Raw genomic sequence first — 25784 nt, 5'->3', positions numbered from 1 at the left:
CAAATATTGTGTTTCGAGAAACTGGTCCATATTGTGTAAATCAGCATTACTTACAAACAGGTAATACAGGGACACGCCTGCTTTTCTTTTGAGCCTTGCTCAAGGGCAGGTATGAGGTATTTGTGGTCGGTGGAAAATGTTTTTGGAAACAAAAGGAACTGTTTGAACGAAATGCACTCACGTAGTTTGGGACCAGCACAGCAGCCGATATTCCTTATCAACAAGCAGCACACCCAGTGGCGGCTTTCCTTTCTTTAACCTGATTGCATGGAATGAAATTAGCGCCTTGAATGCTAACGAATGCATTCTCTCAATGCATGTGTTGCATTGTCGCACTATTTCAAAATTAAAAAGTCGTTATGAATGGCAAGGATACGGATAGCAGTCGCCAAGAGTTGGTTTAGTTCAAACAAAAATGTTCATTTTCGCACTAGATGCGAACAACCAGAGTTTAAAAAGCTTCAATTATTTCGGTTTAGAGCAAGTTGCGTCTGGTCTGCATAGCCAATCATGCCTCGAGTGGATGCCTTGCACGCAGGTCATGAGTTCCCACTCCTTCCATTTTCATCACGGAAGCACACAATATCGCTTGAAAGTGCATGAATCAGCTGAATGTTCTTGAGCTTGCCTTGCAATGCGTGTCATTCTGGTGGTTACTGCGCAGGTGAGAGAGAGAGAGAAACGTTTATTAGTGAAACAGTGTCCCGAGCAAGGCCCGGTATCACCCCGAGATGGGAAAGTTCCTTAGTCCAGGAACCCTCTGGCTTCGACTGCCCTCTTGGCCCTGGCGACGAGTTGTCGGTGGTCTTCCAGGTCCCCGAGGGCGAGCTTGGCCTCCTAGGTGGTTTTCGTTTTCTTGTGGTGCTCAGTTCTCGTCCGTTTCTGGCTGCATTACAGTGCAGGTGAAACTGGCACAAAAAAAGAAAAAGAAAAAAAATCAGTTTACAGCGCAGGTGAAAAGATGTTTTTTTTTTCTTTCTTTTTCTTCTTTTTTGTGCCAGTGGTAGGATTGAATCTCATTTGAGTTTTATGCGAAGCCAAAATGCAGAACGAGGCATGCTTGCACCTCGCATTGTTTTGCTTCACGAATAGCCGCAGCTTGTGTCCGCCGTCCATCAACGTCCGATTTTTCGGACTCCCTAGTGGCCACGAACACGCCCGAAAAATTGGGAATTGTGGAAAAATGAAGTCATGCCTTTTATTGCCCCCAGGGTCTCAAATCGCCACAGGCATGTCCGAAATAGCTCCGAAAGCCTGCCTGCCAGTAGACTTATTAGGCGTATCGGTGCTCGTACAGTGACAGGAGATGGCGGGTGCGTGCATGTGTAATTTCGGAATTGGGGGCGAGGAGTTACGGAGTCGCCATCTGTCAGAAGCGCCTCGCTTGCGCAGTATGAGGGATAACGCAGCGCACTCCTTGTAGGTTTGGCTGTCGGCGCTCAATAAAAACACCACGCAGGAGCCCTCCTGGCCATTTCTGTAAGTACTCTTCAAGCGAGGAAAGTTTCTTACTGTCAATAATAACCTTGGGCAAACAGAAAGCGCAGAATAGTTTACAGGCGCTATCTCTTTACTGAATACGTACGGTGAACGCCCATTGCGCGTGGTCGATGCGATGGAGTCCCCCGTACCAACTTCTTGGTGAAAGGTTGGCAAACGCTGAGAGCAGGCTATTTGAAATATGCCCTTATAGTGTGCTGTCTGTATAACCAAATGGAGCATAACAGAATGAAGCCTCAATGCAGCAATCGCACGGGTTCGCAGCGACCGACTGCGCGTCTGCATGTATGTTCGCGCACGATGTTTCGTTTTTGCTGCGAGCACGTGTTCGCACCGTGCCGTGAGTTTTAGGCCACAGCATATCAACATTTTACAGTACACAAGCAACCATTGTTGTGTGGGCGCTATCAGAGCGGTTAAAAAAATAATTTCGTTATAACTAGGGACTTCGACGCTATATGCAACTCGTGATGTGCCATCGCGATGATTCAATGATTTTTTTTTTCTTGTATATTCTTGGACATTTCATTGTTATTTCTCAAGCTGCGTTGCACTTTATGTTTATTGGTCTTCTCAGCGAGGAATTTCCCGCTGCTTCTTTATGTTAATCCAGTACATTCATTGTTTGGTGCTAACACAAACATGAGCATATGCCATGTCTTTTTTTAATGTGCTTCTTACCGTTCCCTTTCCATTCTGCTGAACTTGCCAGTATCTAGCATCAGCAAGTTCATAGACCAAATCTTCATGACATTAACCGGGCAGCACGCGCGGCCGAGTTTCTCAGTGTTCGCTTTCTGCTACTCACCGAACATCGCAGCCCCAACGCTGTAGCAGAAATCTCCCTCGCGGAAGTGCTTGCTACACACCCGAGTTGTAGCCGATGGCTGCTTCCCGGTTCTAAGTTTCGCAATCCAAGGTACACCTGGCTTCTTGGCCTGCGGGTACGTGTGAAGGCTGACACCGGGCTCCGTTGCGTACGCGTCCGGCACTGTGGTACCGAGCAATAGCCTACCATGTCGGACGCCTTCAAAGGCAGCCACTACCTATTATAGTACCTTCAAGTGTTGTCACGCAGACACAAGTGGTACTTTAAGGGGAGAGGCGGGTCAAAAAACAGCAGTTTTCATAAAAAATAGGTTTTGTGTTTTTAGTTGTTTCAGCAACATTGATCTCTCCTATTTCACATATGAAGAAATCAGAGCCAGAAATGATCAGGAAAAGTATAATAAACTCGGTTAAAGCACTCAAGGTAGCAAGAAAAGGCACAGATATGACACATTTTCAAGCGCGCGATGCGTCAAACTGCGGTGTCGCACGCCATTGGGCTCGTGCAAGGTGGTAGGCCTAAGATTTTTCTCTCCAAGGTTAGCTTTGCCGCATCACAATCTCCCCGGGAAGCAATAATAATAATAATTAACAGAAGTAAACAACTTCTATGACTTTCAATCGCATTTTTCTCAACTTCATATTTTGGGCAAAACAAGGCGTTTGTGTACAAAATTTTATGTACTTATTGTGGTCCAATCAAGACCACATTTGATGGGCATAATTTTTAGGATATGTAGAATGCACTTATCTAGGATTTATTGCAATCACTTTATTTTTTTAAGGATGAAAATTTTTAATGTACTCGGGCACCAGCCACTGAATGTGAAGCACCAGTACGAAATTCTCTTAAAATGTTGCCTGTAAAGGGAATCACATTATCTTGTTTATTAGCACTCAGTGGAGCGTTAGGGTTAAGAAAAATAATTTGCACTGCTCTATCATGGTAACTGCTAAGTCCAGCAGCTGCACAAACATGCACTGCTTCTGACTTATGCATGACACTTAGGACATGAAAGCATCGAGATATCCTAAAACTAAAAGTAGATTGATTTCGAATGAAGAGATCAAGCTCTATAAGTGGTAGAATTTTCATTCGCCCAGCACCATTATTTAAAAAGAAATGTTTCTGAGGAGCATCTCCCCTTAAACTTTCGTTTTCAGCTCGCTTTGGCACTTCCGAAGCAGAAGACGTGGCCGCTGTGTCCACGTGATCCTTCATAACACGTGAGGCCGACGGTGGTGCCAGCTTTTCCAGTGGTGGAGCTCGCCCCCAATATATACTGTGTCCCGTGACAATTGAGCCTTCCCACTTTTGGTATGCTTCACTGCAGTACTTTGCATATGCTTCACCGCGCTACATTGCTGTATTGAGGCGAAGCTGATTTTTCGGAACCGGCCTTATGCAACGTGTCGTGCTTTCCAAGCTTCGAAGCCATTGGCGAGGATTGTAAATACGCATTCAGTGCCTTTGCTGACATCGGTGAATTCTGTGAATGAAAAACACGGCACCAAACTGCAAGAGGCTTGGTAGCTAATGTCGTAGCAGGTAGGCGTAGCATTGCCACGGTGGTGGCTGCCAGTGGATCGGCGTGTAAGAGCGCTGGTACGAGGTGGCGAGATAATCAAAATGGCGGTGGTGCTGGTTTCGATAATACCATTTCGGTTCTGCGGTCATGCCAAAATGTTCAGAAAATCGGACGGCAAAGGGTTTTTGCGTGCGAAATTTCAGACGTTTTTATTATTATGAGTCAAAGTATTATTATTATACATTTACTCTAGGGGGTACCTGGTGGTGCCGTGAAGGCGTCGAAATTATTAGGCATGTCCGAAAAATCGGGCGTCCAGAAAATCGGTCGTTGATTGTAGTCGTGTTTACCCCACTTGGAGATCCACTTAGCTAGTTCTTTCACAAACAAAGTCTGCTATGATGTTTTCATTACAGTTTTTCCATTTTCCCACACCGCATATGTGACCTCAGCCTCATGTGGGGCCCCCATTGTTCTTGTAGTTATTCCATCGCTCATACTGTTCAGAGAATGCTGAATGACGACAAGAGTGACTCTGCCCATAACAACAACAAGAACCTTTATTGCTGTCTGCCCGTTAAATATATACATGTTGCAAGATGCCGCCCCTTGCTCTCAGTGCCATCTCATAGCTGCAAACTCAAGCGCAAGGCGGCGACCACTAAATCTTCCTTCCCGAGATAGCTACAGATTCAACCTGCGCGGTGGTCTTGTCAGGAACCGAGGGGCCGCAGCGGAGTGCCAGAACAAGGAGACCAGCTCAGCAGGCTTTAAGAACGGACTGGCGCGTGCCGTGCTTGCGCCGCTAGCACGCGCCACCCAACTTTATTCTCCTCGCCATCCGCAGCCGGCCCCAAAGCGCCAGCCGAGAGTGCCGACCTTAGCATCCCCGCATAAGAATGTCGGTGGGCGCTACAGTCTCACTGCACGACCGTATCGCGTTCACTTCTGTTCATCATGTTGAGGTGAACTTGCTTCCACAGGCAGTCCCTGTATTTGAGGTAAGGCAGGTGTGGCCACAGGTCACACAGGCGACGTGCAGGAAGAACTTTGCAGCGGCGTTGACGGCGAGGCTGGTGCCTCTCCTTGGATATTCTGATCCGCTGAGAACGACACCAGGTGGCGACGATTCCTCTGCAGAACGCTGCTGGGAGTCTCAACCACATCCACATATGATCGATGTCGCTGAACAGGGCTGAGGACACGACCGCTGCAACCAATGTCCTTGATCCACTTGTCGTCCCCTGGTTTAAGACTGCTCAGAGGGCCTGCACTGTGATGGTGATTGTAGTTTTTCGCCTGTTGCACCTTGGCCGCAGAATAATGTGCCCTGAACTCCCCGTGACTTGGCAATGCCGGCAGAAGTTGTTCTGGCAGTCCCGGAAGGCGAGTTTGCGGTTTTAGTCCCATAAGTAAATGTGCTGGAGAGACGCCCGAAACTCCAGGTGTATCTTGGTAAGCGAGAAGGACCAGGTACGGATCGGAGCTTTTCTCAAGCAGGTCCTCCACGGTCCTCCATGCGCTATGCACTTTGCCTCTACCTCTTCCAGTTGAAAGGATGCGAACCGAGGTCCGTTGTCTGTCCGCACTCCATCTCGAATTCCGAAGCAAGCAAAATAGCTCTTCATCGTAGCAATGACCGCCGGTGCTGACGTAGTCCCAGGTGTGACTACTTCAGGGAATCTGGAGTAATAATCAACGACAGGACATAGTCACGTCCTTTAAACTGGAACAGGTCGATTCCCAGGCATTGCCATGGCCTTTCTGGTGTGGGAGTTGGTATCAGTGGCTCGGAACACACGAGTCAAGTCTCGGCACACTTGGCACATAGAGCCACAAGGTGTTCAATGTGCAGATTGCAATTTGGCCACCAGACGCTCTCTCTGGCGCGTTCTTGACAGCAGCGTACCCCTTAATGCCCTTCGTGCAGCAGTGCGAGGATGTCCTGGCGTTGAGCAGTTGGAATGATGATACGGCTATTCAACAAAAGCAAGCCACCGTATACACTCAGTGTGTCTCTCTCTTTCCAGTCTGGTGCTATGTGGGTTGGTACTCTGTTCATGGGTGGCCAGCCTCTCTCACAATATGTCACCACTGAGGAACACTCTCCATACTGCGCTTGATGATGACGGATATCGTCTAGTTGACTTGCCACTAGTGGAGGTAGATCCTTGAGGACCTCACCTACGTAGATTTCCAAGCTGTCAACGGCTTTCGAGTTTGGCGAGTCGCAGGGTGCTTGTGATAGTGTATCGGCTGTAGCTATGAATTTCCCAGGTACATATTTGACAGTGTACTGATAGCACATAACTTGATCTGCATTCGCTGTACTTGAGGTGGCAAGACTTCCAGGTCCTTGCTCGAAAGGAGGGCTACAAGTGAAAGGTGATCCAGCGCGACCTCAAAGCTTAGACCACGAATACCAGTCGAACCTAGTCACGGCCCACGTGACAGCCAGTGACTCCTTTTTCATTTAACTGTAGCGTCCTTTTGTGGGAGTGAGGGATCTAGAAGCATAGGTTACAGCACGTCGAATTCCAGAAGGTTGATCCTGGAACAAGACGGCTCCCAGGTCATGAGAGCTTGCATCAGCTGATACTATAGTCGGGTAATGTGGGTGGTACTTTGCCACACATGTATCGGAGCTGAGCAATGACTTGATGCGGGTGAAAGCTTACTCTTGGCTGTAACCCAATTCCAGGCATTCTTGTTCAAGAGTGAATGAATGGGTGCAGATACGTCAGACAGGTTTGGAATGAAACGGGTCACATGGTTGGCCTTTCCAAGCAATCGACGAACTCCACTGACATCAACTGGTGGTGGGAGGTCCATGATAGCCTTGACCTTATCTGGATCTGCTGAAATTCCTTGCGCATTCATGACCACTCCCGGGAACTTAACTGAAGACGCTCGGAACTGACATTTCTTTTCGTTGAGTGACGCTTGCTTGATTTAGGCGAGCCAGGACATCAGCTATGCATTGGTCGTGTACGCCTAGCTTTAATCGCTCGCCTAAATTAATCGACTGGCTCCCCTTGCTGGGGCATTCGGTGATCAAATTGGTGGCTTTCATAAATTTTGTTGACTGGGTGGATGAAATGCCATGCTAGTTTAGCCTTGACATCCACAAACGAGAGGGTTTCCGGAGTTGATGTTCCCCGTGACAAGACGCTGCGTGCTTGAGGCCCCATACAATACAAAAGCTTGCGCACCTGCTCCTCATCGGTGGCTGTGTTGAGACCGGCGGTGAAAGCGCAGTCTTTGGACGTCGCTATCCATGTCGGCCTCTTCCCCAGGCTTGTGAAGGTAAATGGTGGCGGGGGCTGAAGTCCGGGCATTCCGACACGCAGGATGTTGACCGTGGTATTCTCGGTGTCCGCACCGGCTGCCGCATTCTTAACCGCCGCGTTAATTCCATCCCACTTCTGACGCCATGCCCAGGGAATGCTGAATGATGACACAAGCGACTCGGCCCGTAACAACAACAAGAACCTTTATTGCTGTCTGCCTGTTAAATATATACATGTTGCAAGGTGCAGCCCTCTTGCTCTCAGTGCCATCTCGTAGCTGCAAACTCAAGCACAAGGCAGCGACCACTACAGATACGACACAGTTCAAAGTCACCTAGATGCATTTCACTGTTGAGGGGTAGACGCACTGTTCTTTCAAGTCCTCAAAGGGTATAGGCATCACCCATCAGACTTTTTAGTGCAGAAAAGCAGAGCTTGGCGTTGGCACAATACGCACAAGGGCACAGTTCTTGGCGGGGAGCAAGCAGAACCCACTTTGTACAAAGTGGCTTTCTTGACAAAATGTTTCATGCATTGAAGCACAAAAGTTACTGGAACACCAATGCATTTCTCTGTAAACTTCGGGAATTAATGTCTCGAAACTGGTGTCATCCTGAGAATTTTTTCCCAGGGGATCCTTGCGAACTCCATGGCTAGAATTTGTAAATTGCAATATGGGCCATAAGATAATTCGTTAAAATATAATTAGTGAATTTTGTTAATTAGTCGAGTGTGCATTTCAATTTTGTGTGCAAGTAATGACCGCCTCTTCAATTAGACCAGCTCATGAACTAGAATTGTGCTGTCTGCCACAGGCAACCTTTAAAAATTTTTGAAAGGGTTTGCTGAAACACCCGGTATTTCTTGGGCAGAATTTCAGGTGCCACATTTGTATGGCACCACCCATTACATCCACATGACAGTTCAAACATGACTGTGATCTCTTAGAATGATACCAAAGCAATGCACTGACATGAACAGCTGTTTACCTTGATTACTCAGTGGCCAGCTGTGAAGGACGTAACAGGAGTGTGCTCGTTCATGTTGTGTAAGAAAAGTGTCATCATTTTTATGTCGGGTGTTAAGAGTATATCCACACTCTCTGCCATTCTTCAAGTTTTGGTACGTAGTTTGTGCACAGGCAATTTTCAGAATTCAGAGGTTTGTACTGATATATAAATACCTGGGAGAGCTGCAACGATGGGATGAATATCCTAGACCATGGCCTCCAAATTCAGAGGCCTTCGTCCTGCAGTGGACATAAAAATAGGCTGCTGCTGATGCTGATTAATACCTGGTTATTACAACTGTTGGATTTTTAGTTCTGTGAATATTTATTTATCCTGTAATTGCTATGGAAGAAAACCTGATATAATTAACATGAAGTTGTCTGTCTTTTTATGCAGAGGACTTACAAGAGAAGGTGCAAACATCTAGAGGCACATCAGCAGAGGACCTGAATTCTTTACTTGAGAAGGAGACTGCTCAACACAGCAGCATTGCCGCAAGCCACACATCTGTCACAAAGTCGTTTTTGAAATCTGAAGCTGCCACTGAAAAGTAAGAATGTGGTGAAACATTTTTTCATGCAAGAGAAGCTCATTGTTGCTGTCGCCATTGTCCATAATTTGTCCAAAATTAGTTTCCTGTGCTTATTTACCATGTGGAGCCAGAAGTGAAGGTTATACCAATTATATCAATACAAATGTGGCACCTGTTGTCTACAATTAAAACTGTCATTGATTTTATTTTAACCCCTCCCCACGAGATGGTGCTATCAATTGATTATTTGTCATGGAACAGGAATAATTCTGCGGTGGTAAGAACTGTATACCAAGTGAGAAACCAGGTAGTTTATTTTTTGTGAGGGGCAGTGGTTGAGGGCTTTCCTGAGATATCTTGGGCATGACACTCAAAAAATAAAGAAAATATCAAGGTGTCTAAAATCAATATGGAGTCCCCCCCTTCGCTTTGGAATAGCTCATAGCCCATGTATAGCTTTGGGACACAACACTTGAAACCCTTGGGTAACGATTTTTCCACTATGGCCACATTTCAATTAGCAGCTAGTACAAAGATGACTCTGCTGAACTGAGATTGCAAGGGTCCAGGCTCAGTGAGACTGTGTAATCAGAATGAATTGATATGTTTGTAGGTGTGATGCTTTTTGCTGCCCAGGTGCAGCTTTTATGCTTTTGTGACATGGCAGTTCAAACATGACTGTGATCTTTTAGAATGATACTAAAGCAATGCACTGACATGAACAGCCGTTTACCTTGTTTGCTCAGTGGCCAGCTGTGAAGGACGTAACTGGAGTGTGCTCGTTCATGTTGTTTAAGAAAAGTGTAATCATTTTTATGTCGGGTGTTAAGAGTGTATCTACACTCTTTGTTTCACCAAATATACCAAATATTCGAAAAATCGAGTAAGTAAAAGCTCAATAATCTGGATTTTGCGGGACTGAAAAAAATGTCTAAATTATAAACGAATGTCAAATAATGAAGGTATCAAGAAAACAGTAAGTAAATGCTTACTACGTCAACACGCTTTTTACTGAATGAATCGGCAAATCCCATTTCTAGCTGCAATTCTTGTCATCTCGTGACTGATTAGCACTCGCAGTGGCCAAGGCCTCGTGACTTCCTTTGCAGTGCGGCCGCGGTGCGCGTTTTCATCCGAGGCATGCATTTCACTATCATGTGTGCACATCCAGATTATTTTTTCGCCGGTGTGCTGATTGCCAATAGATCGTCTGCCCATCAAGATGTAGCCGGCGCTCTTCATCCTTGACAGCTTCCACCGTGTTGGTGGGTGCGCAGCCGTTGCACTGAGTCAAAATGAAATGACTGTTTGCCACAACCGCTGTGGACGAAACCGCGGTCGCTATCGATGCAATCATGACTGCGACCGTGCAGTTCTGATGACACGCAGCCGACGTACGCACAGAGTCAAAATGAAACTACTGTTTGACGCAACCACTACAAAAGCAACTCACTGTTGTGCTGTCATCAGTGATGATACCCGTCGAAACTCAGCGCATGTGTGCCGAGGTTACCCCTCAAGCTTTCCACCAGCTAATGTCGCGCCCGCGTCTGTCCCTGGGGTGGACGATGGTTCGTGCGAACGAATACCTCCATGTCCCAATGTGTACCTTCTGCGCGTCCGTAGGACGCACAGAAGTGGTACAAGCGCGCCGAGAGCAAGCACGCTTGTACCACTTTTACTAATGGGTACCCGACGGCAGCTCTGGTGTGCCTCACACATCCGCTGGTACAGCTTTTCTACTCGAGACGCTTTTTCTGCATGGCATCTGACTGCCCCTGACTGAAATGACCACAAATTGGGTAAAGGGCGTGACCGCAAAGGGTTAATGAAAAATTTTACCGTCATTGAACTATACTGCGAACTGATATTGAAGACCATAGGACTCTGCATTATTTCATGGAAGAGTTTCACGAAAATCACTTGATAAAAGGAAATAATTTGAAATCAAGCTAGCTGGGGATGTAAGAAGTTTTTTGATGTCAAAGCTTTTAAGATGCATTTTGTCTAGTAAGTACTGTTATCCATCTTCATGCTAAGTGCCCAGTTCTTGCTAGATTTATTTCGGCAATAGCATTATTAATGTAGTGTACCAATGCTGTGCCTTATACCCTCCAATATATACACTGTGAATTTATGCTGTCATTTTTTTCCAGAACAGCATCGCAACGTGGTTATGTATTCCCTTAGTTTGAACCTGCGAATGTTGTTGCTCTTAAATTTCAGGAAACCAGCAAGCACAGAAACAGACTCCCGACCATCTACGAGATCACTCTTGAACCCCAAGAAAGCTTTCAAAAAGGCTTCTAGGCAAAATCTTGAGCAACAACAGCCTAGTGAAAATACAGAGACTTCACTGGTGTCTGTGATTGGCTCTAAGATAGCCAGCAGGCATCTGAGGGGTTATGAGAGGCCTGAACCAAAGCAAGCAAGTTTGAACAATGACAAAGCCTGGGTCTTACTTGAGGCTCAAGCAAAAGCCCTTCAAGCGTCAGCAGAAACAGCACGGCACTTGGCGCAAGTATGTAGCATTCAAGCTTTGGGTGCTGTTATTTGGACTCTTGCAGGGCGACTTGCATTGTTGGAGGCTTTGATTGTTGTATCGGGAAGTTTAGGATGTCATAATCATGCATGCTGTATTGTGTAGCAATTTATTTATGCCTTCAAACTTGAGTAGGTTAGTTGTACAATGTCAGTGCATGCATAATAATCACTCATGCATAATAATTAAAGCTTATGGACACTAATTTTGCTTTCGTTTGGGTTAACGTTTTTGTTAATGGCCATCTAAGGTCTAAAAGTGAGATACGTACCTCGTCCCCACTCCGTGACACATGCAAAGGGGTGCCACGGCAGGTTTGTTGACCCACTGGCAAGGTGTAGACGACTCAAGATGTGGTATCGATCATCATTGTCATCATCATCAGCCTATAATAATGTTCACTTAAGGACGAAGGCCTCTCCCTGCGATCTTAAATTGCCCCTGTATTGCGCTAGCCGATTCCAAATTGTGCCCGCAAATTTCCTAACTTCATCACCCCACCTAGTTTTCTGCCGTCCTTGACTGCGCTTCCCTTCTCTTGGTATCCATTCTGTAACTCTAATGATCCACCGGTTATCCATCCTACGCATTACATGGCCTGCCCAGCTCCATTTTTTCCTCTTAGTGTTAATTCGAATATTGGCTATCCCCGTTTGCTCTCTGATCCACACCACCCTCTTACTGTCTCTTAACGTTAAGCCTAGCATTTTTCATTCCATCGCTCTTTGTGTGGTCCTTAACTTGTTCTTGAGCTTCATTGTTAACCTCCACGTTTCTGCCCCATATGTTAGCACCGGTAGAATGCAACGATTGTACACTTTTCTTTTCAACAACAGTGGTAAGCTCCCAGTCAGGATTTGGCAATGCCTGCCATATGCACTCCAACCCAATTTTGTTCTGTCAATTTCCTTCTCATGATCAGGGTCCCCTGTGAGGAATTGACCTAGATAAACGTACTCCTTTACAGACGCCAGAGGCTGACTAGTGATCCTGAATTCTTGTTCCCTTGCCAGGCTATTGAACATTATCTTTGTCTTTGGCATATTAATCTTCAACCCCACTCTTACACTTTCTCGGTTAAGCTCCTCAATCATTTGTTGTAATTCGTCCCCATTGTTGCTGAATAGGACAATGTCATCTGCAAACCAAAGGTTGCCGAGAGATTCACCATTGATCCTCACTCCTAAGCTTTCTCAGTCTAAGAGCTTGAATACTTCTTCTAAGCATGCAGTGAATAGCATTGGAGAGATTGTGCCTCCTTGCCTGACCCCTTTCTTGATAGGTAACTTTCTACTTTTCTTGTGGAGAACAAAGGTAGCTGTGGAACCTTTGTAGATATTTGCCAAGATATTCACACATGTCTCCTGTACTCCTTGATTACGCGATGCCTCTATGACTACTGGTTGAACATTTGTGCACAGGTCAATGAGATACCTCCCGGAGGCTCATATTCATGTATTCACGCCGTATTATACAGGGTTGGTGACAGCCAGGTGCTTAGACGACCCCCTGTATGACTTGATCTTAGGGAATGCACCTGGAGCGAGAGGAGTCGATGACCCAGTGTGGCACAATGCACCTACCTGACCAAGCAGATGTAGGAGGCACCGTCATCATGTAGAAATGTGTACTGTTTCAGAGCCGGTTCATGAGCAAAAGTTAAGGAGCAGGGCCTCAAACTAATTGAGGAAGAAAGGAAATGTGTCGAGGCCGCTCGATTAGCAGAACATGCTGCAGCTAGGAAAGCTTATGAGGAGCGGAAACAGTTCCTAGAGAAAGAGATTAAGATACTGCAAGAAAGATCCCCTTGCATTGAAAATGAGAGAGGGAGGCTGAGATAAAGATGGAAAGCAGAGGTGTTAGCATAGTAGAGCAGCATAACAGGACAAAGATGCCAGAAATGTCATGAGTAAGAGACAACTTTCGGAAGAACGACGATGACGAAGAGCACAGTGTTGATCATCAAGAAAAGAAAGATGTGGTTGGTGGTATCAGTAAAGGGGGTTCACTCCCAGATATGTACAAGAGGCATGTATAACCAAGGATTATGGCACTGGGGTGGCAGTTGCAGTCTATGGGTGAAAGCTCCTGGGAAGGTCACTCGGCCACTGCAGCTATTTGCCATGAGATCGAGCTATGAGCACTATCGCCGTGTTAGTGTGTATAGGCTGTCAGCGACATCAGCATTGAATCGTACAAAGCGCTGCTTCGCTGTGAGCGATTTCGACCAATTGTCTGATTATGAAATGCACTGACTGCAGCAAACAGATATATTTTTTCCCTGTAATAGCACATTTTTGCACAAAACGTGCAGAACATTGCTAGTATTATACATGAATGAAGCGCAAACTGTAACTTAATGAGGTAGTGGCACTCAACCACAGTCTCATGTTACTCATTCCCTTGGTGCTTTTTTTGCGTGTTTGGCTTGCATTCTGCCTACTCCATTTGCATTGCTGGTTTAAAACTCAATGCAACATTTTCTGCTAATCTTGCACTGGCTATACAAAAGCCTGTATTCCTGTACAATGAAATAAATTAGCAAGTTAATGTGCACTTAGCTTTACCGCTTGTATGCATGCACATCTGCCTTTTATTTTGTTTTTCTGTGAAATGAAAAGCAGTCTTTAAGTCCAGGTCAACAAGCTATGTCGCTATGAGTGACATTGTGTTAGCAAGATCACCATGTTGTGCAATAGGTTCGTGGGCCCAGGGGCTCAGCACCCAATAAGAGAAGCATGGCGAACAGACATTGCCTTTGTCGCCTGCATGTCTGATCACATGTGGCATTTACACTCACGCAAAAACAAGAACAAATAAAACACTGACTATATAAAGAGCAGGCTTCGTTATCCTATTCTAACCGTCCATGTATACGTGGTATAGTTCCCTATCTTGCCGGTGTCCGTTTTCATCCGATAGTCAACTATCTCAAGCGCAGTCTCGCGGCGGTGCACTCACGGTACATAGAATGTGTACGGGCGTGCCAGCTTGTGGAGCTACCCGTGCCCTGGTACTTGAGAGGGACGTCTACCACTCTGGGCTCGAGGACTTGGCAGGCCCGTGTAGAATCGTGTAGAATCGACATAGGAGGAGTGAGGGAGAGGGAAAATGTAACATAGGAAGCATGCCTCGTTTAGGGTCTCTTCAATAAAAGAAAAAGATAAGTGTCTCCAGGGGCAGGATTTGAACCAGCATTCTCCAGCACAGTAGCCAGATTGAATACAAATAAAATATCCAAGACTCCTAGCACAGTAGTGAGATGCTCTACCCATCAGGCCACTGACGTCATCGCGAAACAAGGAAAGAACAACCTTGCCACATTTCACTTGTGGCAGCCTGCAGGGCAACATTCGCTAACGCTCGAATGGTGTGTCGCATAGCAAAATGTCTTATAAGCTGCGTTTACACGAATGCAACAGAAGTGTATTGCATCAAGTTCGTTTGGCCGCTGCTGGATATGGCAACAGTTGAGGACAAACTGGAAAAGTGTAAATTCGAGATTAGTACATTTCTGCTATTTCTGAAAAATAAACAGCAGGAAAGTTTGTCCATGCAGACCACATACACAGGACGTGGAGGCGCAAAGGTGCATTAAAGAACATATGTGTCAGCTGAAGCTGCTTTCGGTGCCATTTCACAACCCAACACCAGAAACAGTTTTGCGGTAAAGTGAGAGCACTAACTCAGATGTGCCACTGGGGGGCACTTGTTTGCTAGACAGCAAGGAACATCGATTTGAGGAAACCCAATACAGTGTAGACTGCTTATAACGTAAGTCGCCGGAGTCGCGAATATCCGCACTATAAGCGGTACCGCACTATAACCAAAGCCAGAATTTTCAAGGCCCGCACATATGCAAAACATGTGCACCGAGCCGCCACGCGTATGCGACAGTCAAGGAATGCGGCTAGAACGTTTGCATTCAATGAACAGTCGAATCTCGTTAATTCGAACCAAATCACGCGGCGGCGCCTCCGACCGGCATTACTCCGGCACCGCCCCCTCAACGTCGCACACGAACAAAAAAAGAAAAAAAAATGCGGCGTAAATTTCAACCTCTCTTAAATGGCAAGGTCGCCGATTCTGCGTTGCGCCGGAACATGCGTGTACGTGCTGACGTCTCAGCCACGCTACCGTAACCACGCGTAGAAAATGGCAGTGAACCCTTCTTTCCCCTTTATGCTTCCTCTACTTTCTAGTCACGTGTTGACCTTGCACGCTGCGGCTACGGCGCAGAGGGAAGCAGCGGCGCTGTCCCAGGCCGGCCAACGAAACTGCCCATGCCGGCAAACGCCCGCTTCCCAATAACGGCAGAAAACGAAACTTCGGGGAGCTGGCGCCGGGCCGGCTGGAGCGGCGCGGCGTGGCGCCTGCGTGGCGGCGGGCGCGCACGGTGACATTCGAAAGTGAGGGAGCTAGGAGGGAGGGCGAGGGGAGCCACCGAAGCGGCGGAGTTGCCGAGACGAAATCCGCTTCCCTGCCGCCCTCCTCCCTCACATTCCACGGTCTCCGCATGCGCCCTTCGCCGTGCCGTGCCGGCGCCACCCGCTCGCTCGCTGAAGTTTCGTTTACTGCCGTTATCGTGAAGCGAGCGTTGGCCGTTTCGTGGTCCTCGCTCGCTATGCACGCCTGATATTTCACGACTCGACTCACACTCAAGATTCTGGTTTCAGCCTCACTGGCTTTTCGTTCGCACCACGTGCCCTTCTCCTCCACTTCGTCTCTTTCTTCCTGGAGCACTCCTTGGGGCGCCCGTTTGAGGGGAGCGTTCGCCGTCTCCGCTGACTTCTGTACTCCCAGGCAGCCGCACTGTAACCGGTATTTCGTTTCCCGCGACTGCACTATAGGCGATACGTGTATACATGGAGTGCTATGGGAAAATTAACGGGGGTCTGAAAAGACTGCACTATAACCGCACTAGCGGTTACGTTATAAGTGGTCTATACTGTAACTGCTGGCTGCCGGCGCTATGGAAGAGATCTTTGGTTTGCACTTCATGAGCTATGATTTGAACACACCATTACCCACTTCGAGAACTGGTAGTGCAGTTGATCACGTTTTTGCAAGGAAAATTGAAATGCTAAATATTAAGCAGTGTGTTTCATACTTTACCATTCACACATCCTTGCTCACCATTCATTCTACCCGCACCGCAGCATCAAGGTGACACTGTGCACATGGCCATCCAGAATATCAGCAGTTGTGCCACGATGCTATGTGCCGTGTGAGGCAGTGACAGTGCAAACCTTCTCACTAGCTACGAACAATGGTGCACAACAACGCCACAAACAAACACATCTCGCTCTGTGTTCTGTGTATTGCAAAGACAAACACAAGTGCTGCGCACAAAGTTATGTTTAATATCACTTTGCAACTCTGTGCCTAATAATTTGCTTGCTTTCAATCTTCTGCTTCAATAAATTTTCAGCACTGAACATTTATTTCTCATTGTGGATGGTACAGATTTATCTTACTTGAAGGGGCCTTGGACCACCTTTCTTCAAAGCCTCAAAAGCACCTTGGAACGAGTGTGGTATCTTCCAGGAATATATTGTCACGCTGTAGTGACGGTGAACAACCACAGCAGCATAACGCAAGTCATGGAACTGTTTATTGGGCAAACTCTGCCCAGCAAAAGAAGTAACACTCGAAACAATGATAGTGGCAGCACACTTGCCGATTATCAAAACCTGATGAGCAGGTCAGACACATAGGCTATTTATACTTGACTCACGGAAGGTTCCAGCGTAATCACTGGTGCTAGCACAAGTTGTAGAATGTACAACACTATTTGCGTCATGCAAGCAATTCGATTACAAAAGGTTCGGCGACAACACACAGACAACTAATAGAATCGGCTACAAGAATTGAGAATGTTCAGATAGTCAGGCGCATCTTGCGGCGATCAATAGCAATTAACATTTGTTAGCCCTTGAAAAGTGATCACGGGAAAAAGACAAACAAGTATGCGGGTCAATATTATAGAAATCATTTTTCAAGAAGACCTTGTGCGAGCATAGATACTACGAGCACAATATTTACCTTTCTCATTCCCCCTTAACATCCTCCGTTCAGAAGAAGCATGGCTGCGCCGATGGTTGTGCACCATCTACGGCGTTACGCAACCTGGCTTCAATTTCAGCAGAAATTGATGGGCGCTGTTGGCAATACATACTTCGTCGCCGTTACTGTAGTAACATTGGTCTCATCACTGCTGTGCTTCAGTGTACTAGATAGCTGTTTGCGGCTGTTTTTTCTTGTACAAAGTGACATGAGTAGCACATTTCCTTTCCCATTTATTCCTATAGCAGTCTCACAATTTCTGAGGCTCGAACAAAACATTGTTTTTATGTTTGGTCGTGCCAGCATGGGGGCAGTGCGTACATCAGCTCGGCAACGGATGCCACGCTCAGGACTTGTGTTGAGAGGGAGAGAAACTTTAATCATACAAAATCATACCGTGGTGCACTCTGCCGGGAGGCCTCCGTCATGGGTGGAGGCCTCAGTTCAGGACCCCATGAGCCGAAGCCGCCCGGATTCCTAACGTAACAAGATTCGGCCATGATCTCAAAACGGTGCAACTCGAGAAGCAGACGACCTGGTCCCATCAGGCGTGGGCGCTCGGGCTGGCTCGCATCGCCGCACACCTATAGCTACGTCACCCACAAAGACCAATCGGAGCATGCGGTTGTTCGAGCATCTTGATGGCAAATGGGCTTGTCACAGCAACCCACGGTGGCTGCTGTATCTACACTAGGCAGCAGATGCAGCTACACACAACAGTAGTGCGCAACATTTGGCATGTGCGCAACAGTACTAGAGTGTGGACTTGTGCTCGTGTGCTCCTCTCTGGTCATGCTACAAGGTGCGGACCGGCTTTGTCTTGCAGTGATAGTAGTCAAGTCAAGATTGCACGTATTGAAGTGCTATCGCTCAGTATGAAGCAATGTCTGCCAAGGCATCTAGCCAGAAGCGACTGAGCACTGGCATGTGTCCCTTGTAGATGCTAACGGCCATTTCTCGTGAAGCACGGCAGGTGTAGCATACGTGTGGTCTTGGCTTAAGTTTCGTGTGGTTCGAGGCTTGTTGAGTGTTCAAGGCTAATCAAAATTAGTGAGACCCGACGACTACGACATTAAAAAGTGGTGTCGCCCAAGTTTCGTTCCCACGTGGGTGGGCGTGTCCGAGTATGAGCAGACGATAGTCAGCTTCTTACAGAAGTACATCATTCTTATCAAAATTTGAAATACAGATTTCCGCTTACTTAAGCCTGTTCTGTTAACTCTCAATTAATATACATAGTAGTATGTAGTAGGAAGAAGCGCACTGATCCAAACACCTTTCTTGATTGATGTCAGCTATTGACCAGTAGCAGCCGTCTATGGGAATCTTGCATATGACGAACTATGCAAGTTGCAGGCAGCTTTGAAACGAGTGAGGAGCAGGCCTCTGTTTGAGAAAAAGGTAACTTCGAGCTCCTCTTGTGAACTTCACATGCTGTACATGACTACAAATATTGGCTGAGATGTTGACAGCAGCGTATGCTATCTGCAGACTGTGTTCTTTTACCAAGCCCGAGGTGTAGTTCAGGACCTCTTTAACATCCTTTGCTTGTTCATGCTGAGAGACATCAACTTTTATCTCTTTCAAAATTAAACAGGAAGTTTTAACTGAAGAAGCTTTGCTCTCACTTGCCACAAGGTGCGTGAGGCATTGTACGTCAATGGTTTAATAATTTTGACTGGTTTCGTGAGAGTTTACAGTAATTCATTCAAGACTGTTTTATTATCACGGATGACGAACTCTTGTGAAATAAATTTCAAATTTTGCAAGAAGATGTTTCACTCTAGAATGCAGACTCTAGGATGCCGTAGCAAGTAGTTGCTCAGTTTTATACCATCATATAATATATGTTTATAAAAAGAATAGCTGTTCTTATCCGATGAACGAACTTGGAGATGTTTTCTGCTTGCACCTGTACATGCGTTTAAGCACATGTAATGCTGTCATTTCCGAAAACCTGTTTTTTTTTTTCTGGATTTTAACATATCAATCAAGAATACGAAGTGACTTAAAAAGCTTTCTCTGGCTCTGACGAAAACAATGATCTCCCAATTATCGAGGCAGTTGCACCACACTTTGCTCCGTTTGCAATGTGCTGCACGACACAGATTGTCCGCACCAGCCAATATATCGCAAACTGAAAACATGTATAGAGCTGCGCTCAAATTTCGCATTAGGGAATACCGTAATCGTTGGTGAAGTTTTTTTCGAGCCACTTTGGTGCACTCCTTTAAATCAAAATAGTGGCCTCAGTGTTCTGCTAAAAAAAAAGTTAGAACAGTATTGTCCTTCGATTTCTAGTGTTTAAGGAACACCTTGAAAATTTTCTTTTCTGGCCCTAATTGTTTGTGAACAAAAATGGCTTTACTGTTCCATGCTCATGAAGAAGTGTATTAAAGATCCACCTGCCTTACATGCATAGGTTGGCAAAATGAACAGAACTCGCTAAGACTCACTCACTAATTATATCTTTTGCTTAGTGCTCACTCGGACTCAGACTTGCCAAAATTTTACTGGGCCAGGCTCACTCAGACTCACTCATTAGAGGTCCGACTGAGGCAGGTCCACTTGGCCTGGCTCTCCCTCGTTCAGGCTTTCTCGTGAATTGAACTCTTCAAATAATAAATACCTTCATACGAGACTAAATATGGCACATGCTGAGGGATTACAAGAGCAAAAATATTTTTGAAAGTATATGCACAAAAGTCTTAAACATACGAGTAAGATACTTATTTCATGTGCATCAATTCCCTGTAAGAAATAAATATGACATGTGATCTTGGCAATGCTGGAACTATTTCGCTTAAGGATAAACTGTGCTAGATGGATCTTAATTATTGTTTGTGTGTTTGTGCAAAAGTGTGTGCGGTGTGCGCATGTGTTTTTTCTACCTCAGGATAGAACTCAGCTTTCTTTCTGAAACTGTGAGGTATGAAGGCCTGCTTCGTAAACAAAAGTGGACACTGCTAACATTGTGCACAAAGAAAAATTCACTTCACGTACTGCCACTTCTTAACTATCATTCACGATATCAGCGCAGATGGTCTGGCTGAATGTTTGGCTTATTATGTGTTTGGACATTGCACTAGGCATTAAATTTTCTAAGTCCTGGTCCGTCCGAAAATCGACAGTACTTTCATTTATGACACTACGTGCCATAAGTGCAGATGCACATTTCCAGCAGTGGCACTGCTGACCTCTACGGTGTGATTTATTTTATCGTTAGCACTATTTTTAAAAATCACCCATGAAATGTAGCACAATTCAACTTCTTGAGCTAAATTACTCTGAGGCCGACATTATTGACGCATAAAAATGAAAGTAAATATTTGGCTAAATAACAAATTTTTGCTAATTACCTTTCAAACTAATTACTTCATGCCACATATTGGAATCTACTAATTATAGCCAGAGACCTTTGAAGTCGCATCCACTTGGAACAAATTATGAGGATGACACCAGTTCAGACATATGCGTTCCCAAATTTTGCGATGAAATGCGTTAGTGTACCAGTAATTTTTTTAGCTTCAAAGCATAAAAAAGTCGGTTGTTAAAAAATAAGTGGAACAGTAGTGCATTTTTACCGCAAGTTTGAATGCACTTATCAAAGCGGGTGCTAGTTCAAAACGGGTGCTAGTTCCAAAATTCATTCCTAGTGTATGTGCCTTCTGAAGTCACTGGCTTCAATTACTGTATTGCAATATGTGCGCTGAAGTAATTAGTTGAAAAGTGAATTATTGATTTTTTTCTCATCAGTCAATTATGCGTATTGATTCTTGTTGTAAGTAATGTATACCTCTTTAAGTATTCCAGCTCAATAATAGATTTGTGCTAAATGCCATTGGCTTTTTTTTTTTAATTCTGTTAATGTTGTATCAAAACACTCGGTATATTTGTGGTCAATCGCACTCAACATGAGCACCAAACATGGAGGAAGGAAAAAGACTGGGAGGGAGCGTCATGTGACCATCTTGAGGCCTAGTAAAAAAAATATAAAGGGAAGATTGATGGGAAATAGGCCCGCATCGTGTAATGCACAAGTGGTAATTTCTGGCTGCTGAGTGTGTGGACTATACGGGAGATAGTAGATCAGAGAGTGCATGGCGTGGATCGATTTTGACGAGGGCGCTGCTAAAGCCCCGACCACACCAGAGGTAAAAAGTGTGCGGCGTGCCGCAGAAACTGCCATTGAGTTGTCGGACATTGCACTTTTTCGTGTCACGGGAGAAATCAGTCCTGAACGACTTTTCTTGGCTTGCTGCGTGCCGCAGATGGTGCAGACCAATGAGAGCGGCCCCTTCAGTGACGTGCGCACGAGAAACTGGTAACATGGAGACCTGCCCAACCACTCAATTCACAATTGTATCTGGTGTCAGGCGAACAACTCTTTTCGTACTATCGTCTGCTTGCGTCAGCTCTCATTCAAACTGGTTTTTATTGTCATGGTTTGCGATTGTTATTACAACGATAAGTCTAAACCAAGATGTCTAGATTGGAAGGTTTTTGGAGACAGTGTGCCATATCTGATTCTGTACACAAGATGGACCCTGAATACAACGACCTGGAAGCAACACCCAGTACATTATTTTCCTTGTCTTTTGAATGTGACGACGACACAGCAGAAGGGAGCACACCAACATGATTATGGTCACAGTGGCAACGACGTCATTATCATCATTTGGCATGACTTGCATTAAGAATGAAGGCCGAAGAACGAAAACACAGCGCCGATTTATCAGCAGACAAAGGAAAAGTGCACGACATCTCGTACCTATATGCGGAGTAAAAAAGAGGTGGGATTTTCGTGCAGGCATGTGACTGCCGCAACGGCGCACCGTCCGTTCGTGGGGCCGCACTGCTGCAGCAGCATTTTACCACTGGCGGCACGCTGCATGTATTTTGCCTCCAGTGTGGCTGGGGCTTAACAGTTACCGCGTACCAAACATTATCTTGAAAAGGTCGGACAACAATGGAGGCCTACAGGGCCTACTCCCTATGAGTCATCACGCAGATAGGCCACGAAGAAAAATAATGGGTTAATGGGAAAATGTAATGGGTTGCAAGTTTAATGTGGAGCCGAACAACACTGCAAGTGACGGTTGCGTATTTCTGGGCTCAATATTTTCCTTCTTTTTATGCTCTCAGGCAATGTATGCTGCACATCACGTTAGGGGCCGTCGTCGCTCTGGCTTTAGTCATGTTTAATTTTTAGGTTGGCAAAATAAGCAGAACTCAGACTCACTCAAAAAATATATTTTCTTGCTCTGGGCTCACTCGCACTCAAACTCACTAGAATTTGATCCAGCTGGGCTCACGTGGATTCACTCACCAAAATTTTGCTCAGTGGGGCTCACCCAGACTCGGGCATCGGTCTGAATCTGAGTGACTCTGGGAGAGTCAACTCATAAGTGAGTTTGCCGACTTATGCTTACATGTAATCATATATGAAAGGTAACCTTGTGTGCATTTGTAAATTTTTACTATGCAGCAGCAAATATTACTGTCTTGATAGTAAAAGCAGTTTGCCAACTAAGGTGAAATCGCTAAACAAAGTAAATGTCCTGGCTCCCTAATGAACACCTGCCACAGTAGCTTAGGGGCTATGGCGTTGTATTGCGCTGCTGAGCTCGAGGTCGTGGGCTCGATTGCAGCCATGATGGCTGCATTTCGATGGGGGCAACACGCAAAAACTCTTGTGTACCTTGAGGCTGAAGAACCCCAGGTGGTCAAAATTAATCTCAAGTCCCCCACTACGGTGTGCCTCATAATCAGATTGCGATTTTGGCATGTAAAACCCCAGAATTTAATTTTGAAGTTTTTGTCTCTGACGAACCGTTGATAATTGGAAGGCTGAATATTAACCGGATAAAGGCTGAGAAGTTGAGGGTATGAAATCTCATATGGTTACATAGTAGAATCATGGTATAAGAAAGCAGCATGCACGCCTAGTTAAAGTTGTTAAAGAAAACCTAATGATTCTAGTACTAAATTTGATGCATGCCTTGCTTTCTTACAACAGGTTCGGGCCCCATCTTTGCTGGAGCTTCATGGAGAAAACATGGTGCAGCGGCTTACAGCCAGTACTGTTGCAGCTGCATCTGCATTGGCAGCTGCCTTGGCCAGCCAGAGACCTGACTGGCAGGTGTCGATTGCAAGTGACAAAAGTGCTCACCGGAGGACGCGGGCATCATCGTCCTCGTCCACAGCATCACAACCCACAGATGCTGGCTTTGAATCCATTGACAAAACATCTTCACAGAGTTCAGCTGAGGAGAGTGGTTCGCCACCAACTGAAGACAATAGCAAGAAAGTTCAGGAGGCCCAAGCCAAGTCTCAGCAAGATGATGATAATGTTGGTGTGGGTGGATCAGAGAGAAGTGCTTCTTCAGCTTCTATATCTGAGGAGCTGGACACATTGGGACTAAGTGGTGAGGGTGATGATTGATATTACATGTCATGCACCTCATCCTTTGTTTGCAACAAGCAGTAGTTGGATGCGAATATGGATTGCCTTTTTAAGTTATGCACATGCTGTTATTGTTAAAGAAAAGGCTGCTTATACTTTAAGGTTTTAATTAAGCACCTGCTGAAATGTCATACTTGTATTTGCTTTCTGTAATGTACAAGAAGAAATTGTTTGCAGCAGCTACAACAAGGTTTTAGCCTTGTTGTAGCTTAGGGCTACCAATTTGGTTAGATTTCAGTGTTCACCGTTAAAATCTGTTGCATTTCAACGATGAACAGTAAGCCTGCACAATACCAATACTTCCCACACACTGAAGCTATAGTCCGTGGGGAACAAATGATGAGTTGGGCAGTGGTGCTGAGACGTTTCTGGTGAAAAGACATGACGTGTCCTTGCAATGAGTAATCAAAGGTTATTTAGATGCCAGCTTTGTTGAGTGTTTACGTGTGCGAGCAGCAAGGGTACTGCATGCTTGTCATGGGTCATGTGGAGGAAAGGGTGCAAGCAAGAAAACCTTCGTGTGCCCTGTAGCTAGACATAGCCTGCTGGTACGGTACCTCAAACTACGTTCAGCCTTTTAGGAGGTTCTGGTTTACCATGTGCTGGGTACAATACATGAAGTGCACTGTGGTGCCCACTGCTGGCTTACATTTTGGACAGCGCTGTGGGTGTGTGCGTACCGTGCACAGGTCTTCTGCTGAACTTGCAGTTTCCAGGTTCTGGATGGTATTCTTTTGTTATCACCAAAAGTCATCAGAGGCTGGCAATGGTATAAGTTACTGCTTGCATCAGCACATATTTTATTTATAAAAATTACACTATATTCAACTACTGTGCAATACATTTAACTTGTATATATGCAGGCTTGACTATAATTCCAAGTTCTGCATACAATTGTCGCACTGTACAGGATGCTGCAGCTACACTGTAGTTTTCATATTGTGACTCTTGGATGTTTTGTGTGGTGTGTTGAAATTTGTATAATCAGAGTTCCACTGCAGTGCAATGTGTAATTTTACAGACAGTTATGTATTGTGTGCAGTGCTTATTGCTTAAATACTTTCTGAGAAGCACACAGAGCATTTTAACGTTGTATTAGTATTGTACTGTTGCCATTACCAATACCGCCTACCACTGACTGCACATGCATAAGTTTTACTGTGCATGAGCAGTTGTGGGATATGGTTATGGTAGTACAGTAACACTGAGATAAACTGCTTTAATGACGTAGGGAACCATGTAGCCAAGTGCCTTGCTACTAATATGTGTTGTCTGTTCATTTTGCAGATTCAAGTCAGAACAACAAGATATCAAACACATCAAAGAAACGGCAGCCAAAAAACGTGGTCCCCCTCTCTCTAGACAGCAGTGCCACTGAGGTGAGATTTAGAGTACAGCTTGGAAAGGTGCTCCAAAAATATGTCTTCTAAACTAAAATGCACCAATGTTTCCAAGGCATTGTTGAAGGAATGAACCAAGCGAATCTTATAGTGGTGTCGCTAGTAGACTGGTATTTACTTTCTTCATTTGCTTCACGATGTTCCTCTTTGTACAAGTATTGCACACCTAATGTTTGTGGCTTGTTCTTTGAGCATGAAAAAACAATATTTGCTGTTTCAGTGGTGCTGAGCAACACATAAGATTTTGGTGTGCTCAATGTTTTCGCTAATTGCCTCACAATCTTGCACTTTCACACTCACACTTTCCTCTCAGCCACATCTCTCAGCTAACTGCAGTCAGCGGAATGATGGAGTTCTCATTGCTCAGTGTCTGACGCACTTTGGCACATTGCGAAATTGATTTGGCTTCAGTAGAGCCCCTGCTTCCATGCAACATTTGAAGAGGCACAAACCAACCTAAGGGTTGTTTATTTTAAATCTTAATCTCCCCATGGCATGTTACAAAATAGTATTTTAAAAACCAGGAACTACTGTCAGGGATATTTAGTTGGTTATGAAAGTCTGCTTCAGGGGCTGTTCAAGAGAATGTTTATATGCAAAATTGTAGGATTTGCAATGCTT

General features: G+C 45.4%; 1 protein-coding gene across 1 annotated transcript in view; it reads left to right on the top strand.

Annotated features, from left to right (window-relative positions):
- LOC119434944 (centrosome-associated protein 350-like) overlaps positions 1 to 25784 on the top strand; it is a 194607-nt gene that overhangs the window by 112667 nt on the left and 56156 nt on the right. The window contains exons 19-22 of the mRNA XM_049673160.1: positions 8554 to 8707; positions 10916 to 11210; positions 23317 to 23731; positions 25051 to 25142. Coding sequence (XP_049529117.1) covers positions 8554 to 8707; positions 10916 to 11210; positions 23317 to 23731; positions 25051 to 25142 — 956 coding nt within the window. The remainder of the gene's footprint in view (positions 1 to 8553; positions 8708 to 10915; positions 11211 to 23316; positions 23732 to 25050; positions 25143 to 25784) is intronic.

This window comes from Dermacentor silvarum, chromosome 1 (assembly GCF_013339745.2).
Source record: "Dermacentor silvarum isolate Dsil-2018 chromosome 1, BIME_Dsil_1.4, whole genome shotgun sequence".
In the NCBI taxonomy this organism is placed as follows: domain Eukaryota; kingdom Metazoa; phylum Arthropoda; class Arachnida; order Ixodida; family Ixodidae; genus Dermacentor; species Dermacentor silvarum.
The sequence above is the reverse complement of the archived record's forward strand: the minus strand, read 5'-3'. Positions and strand labels throughout refer to the sequence as shown.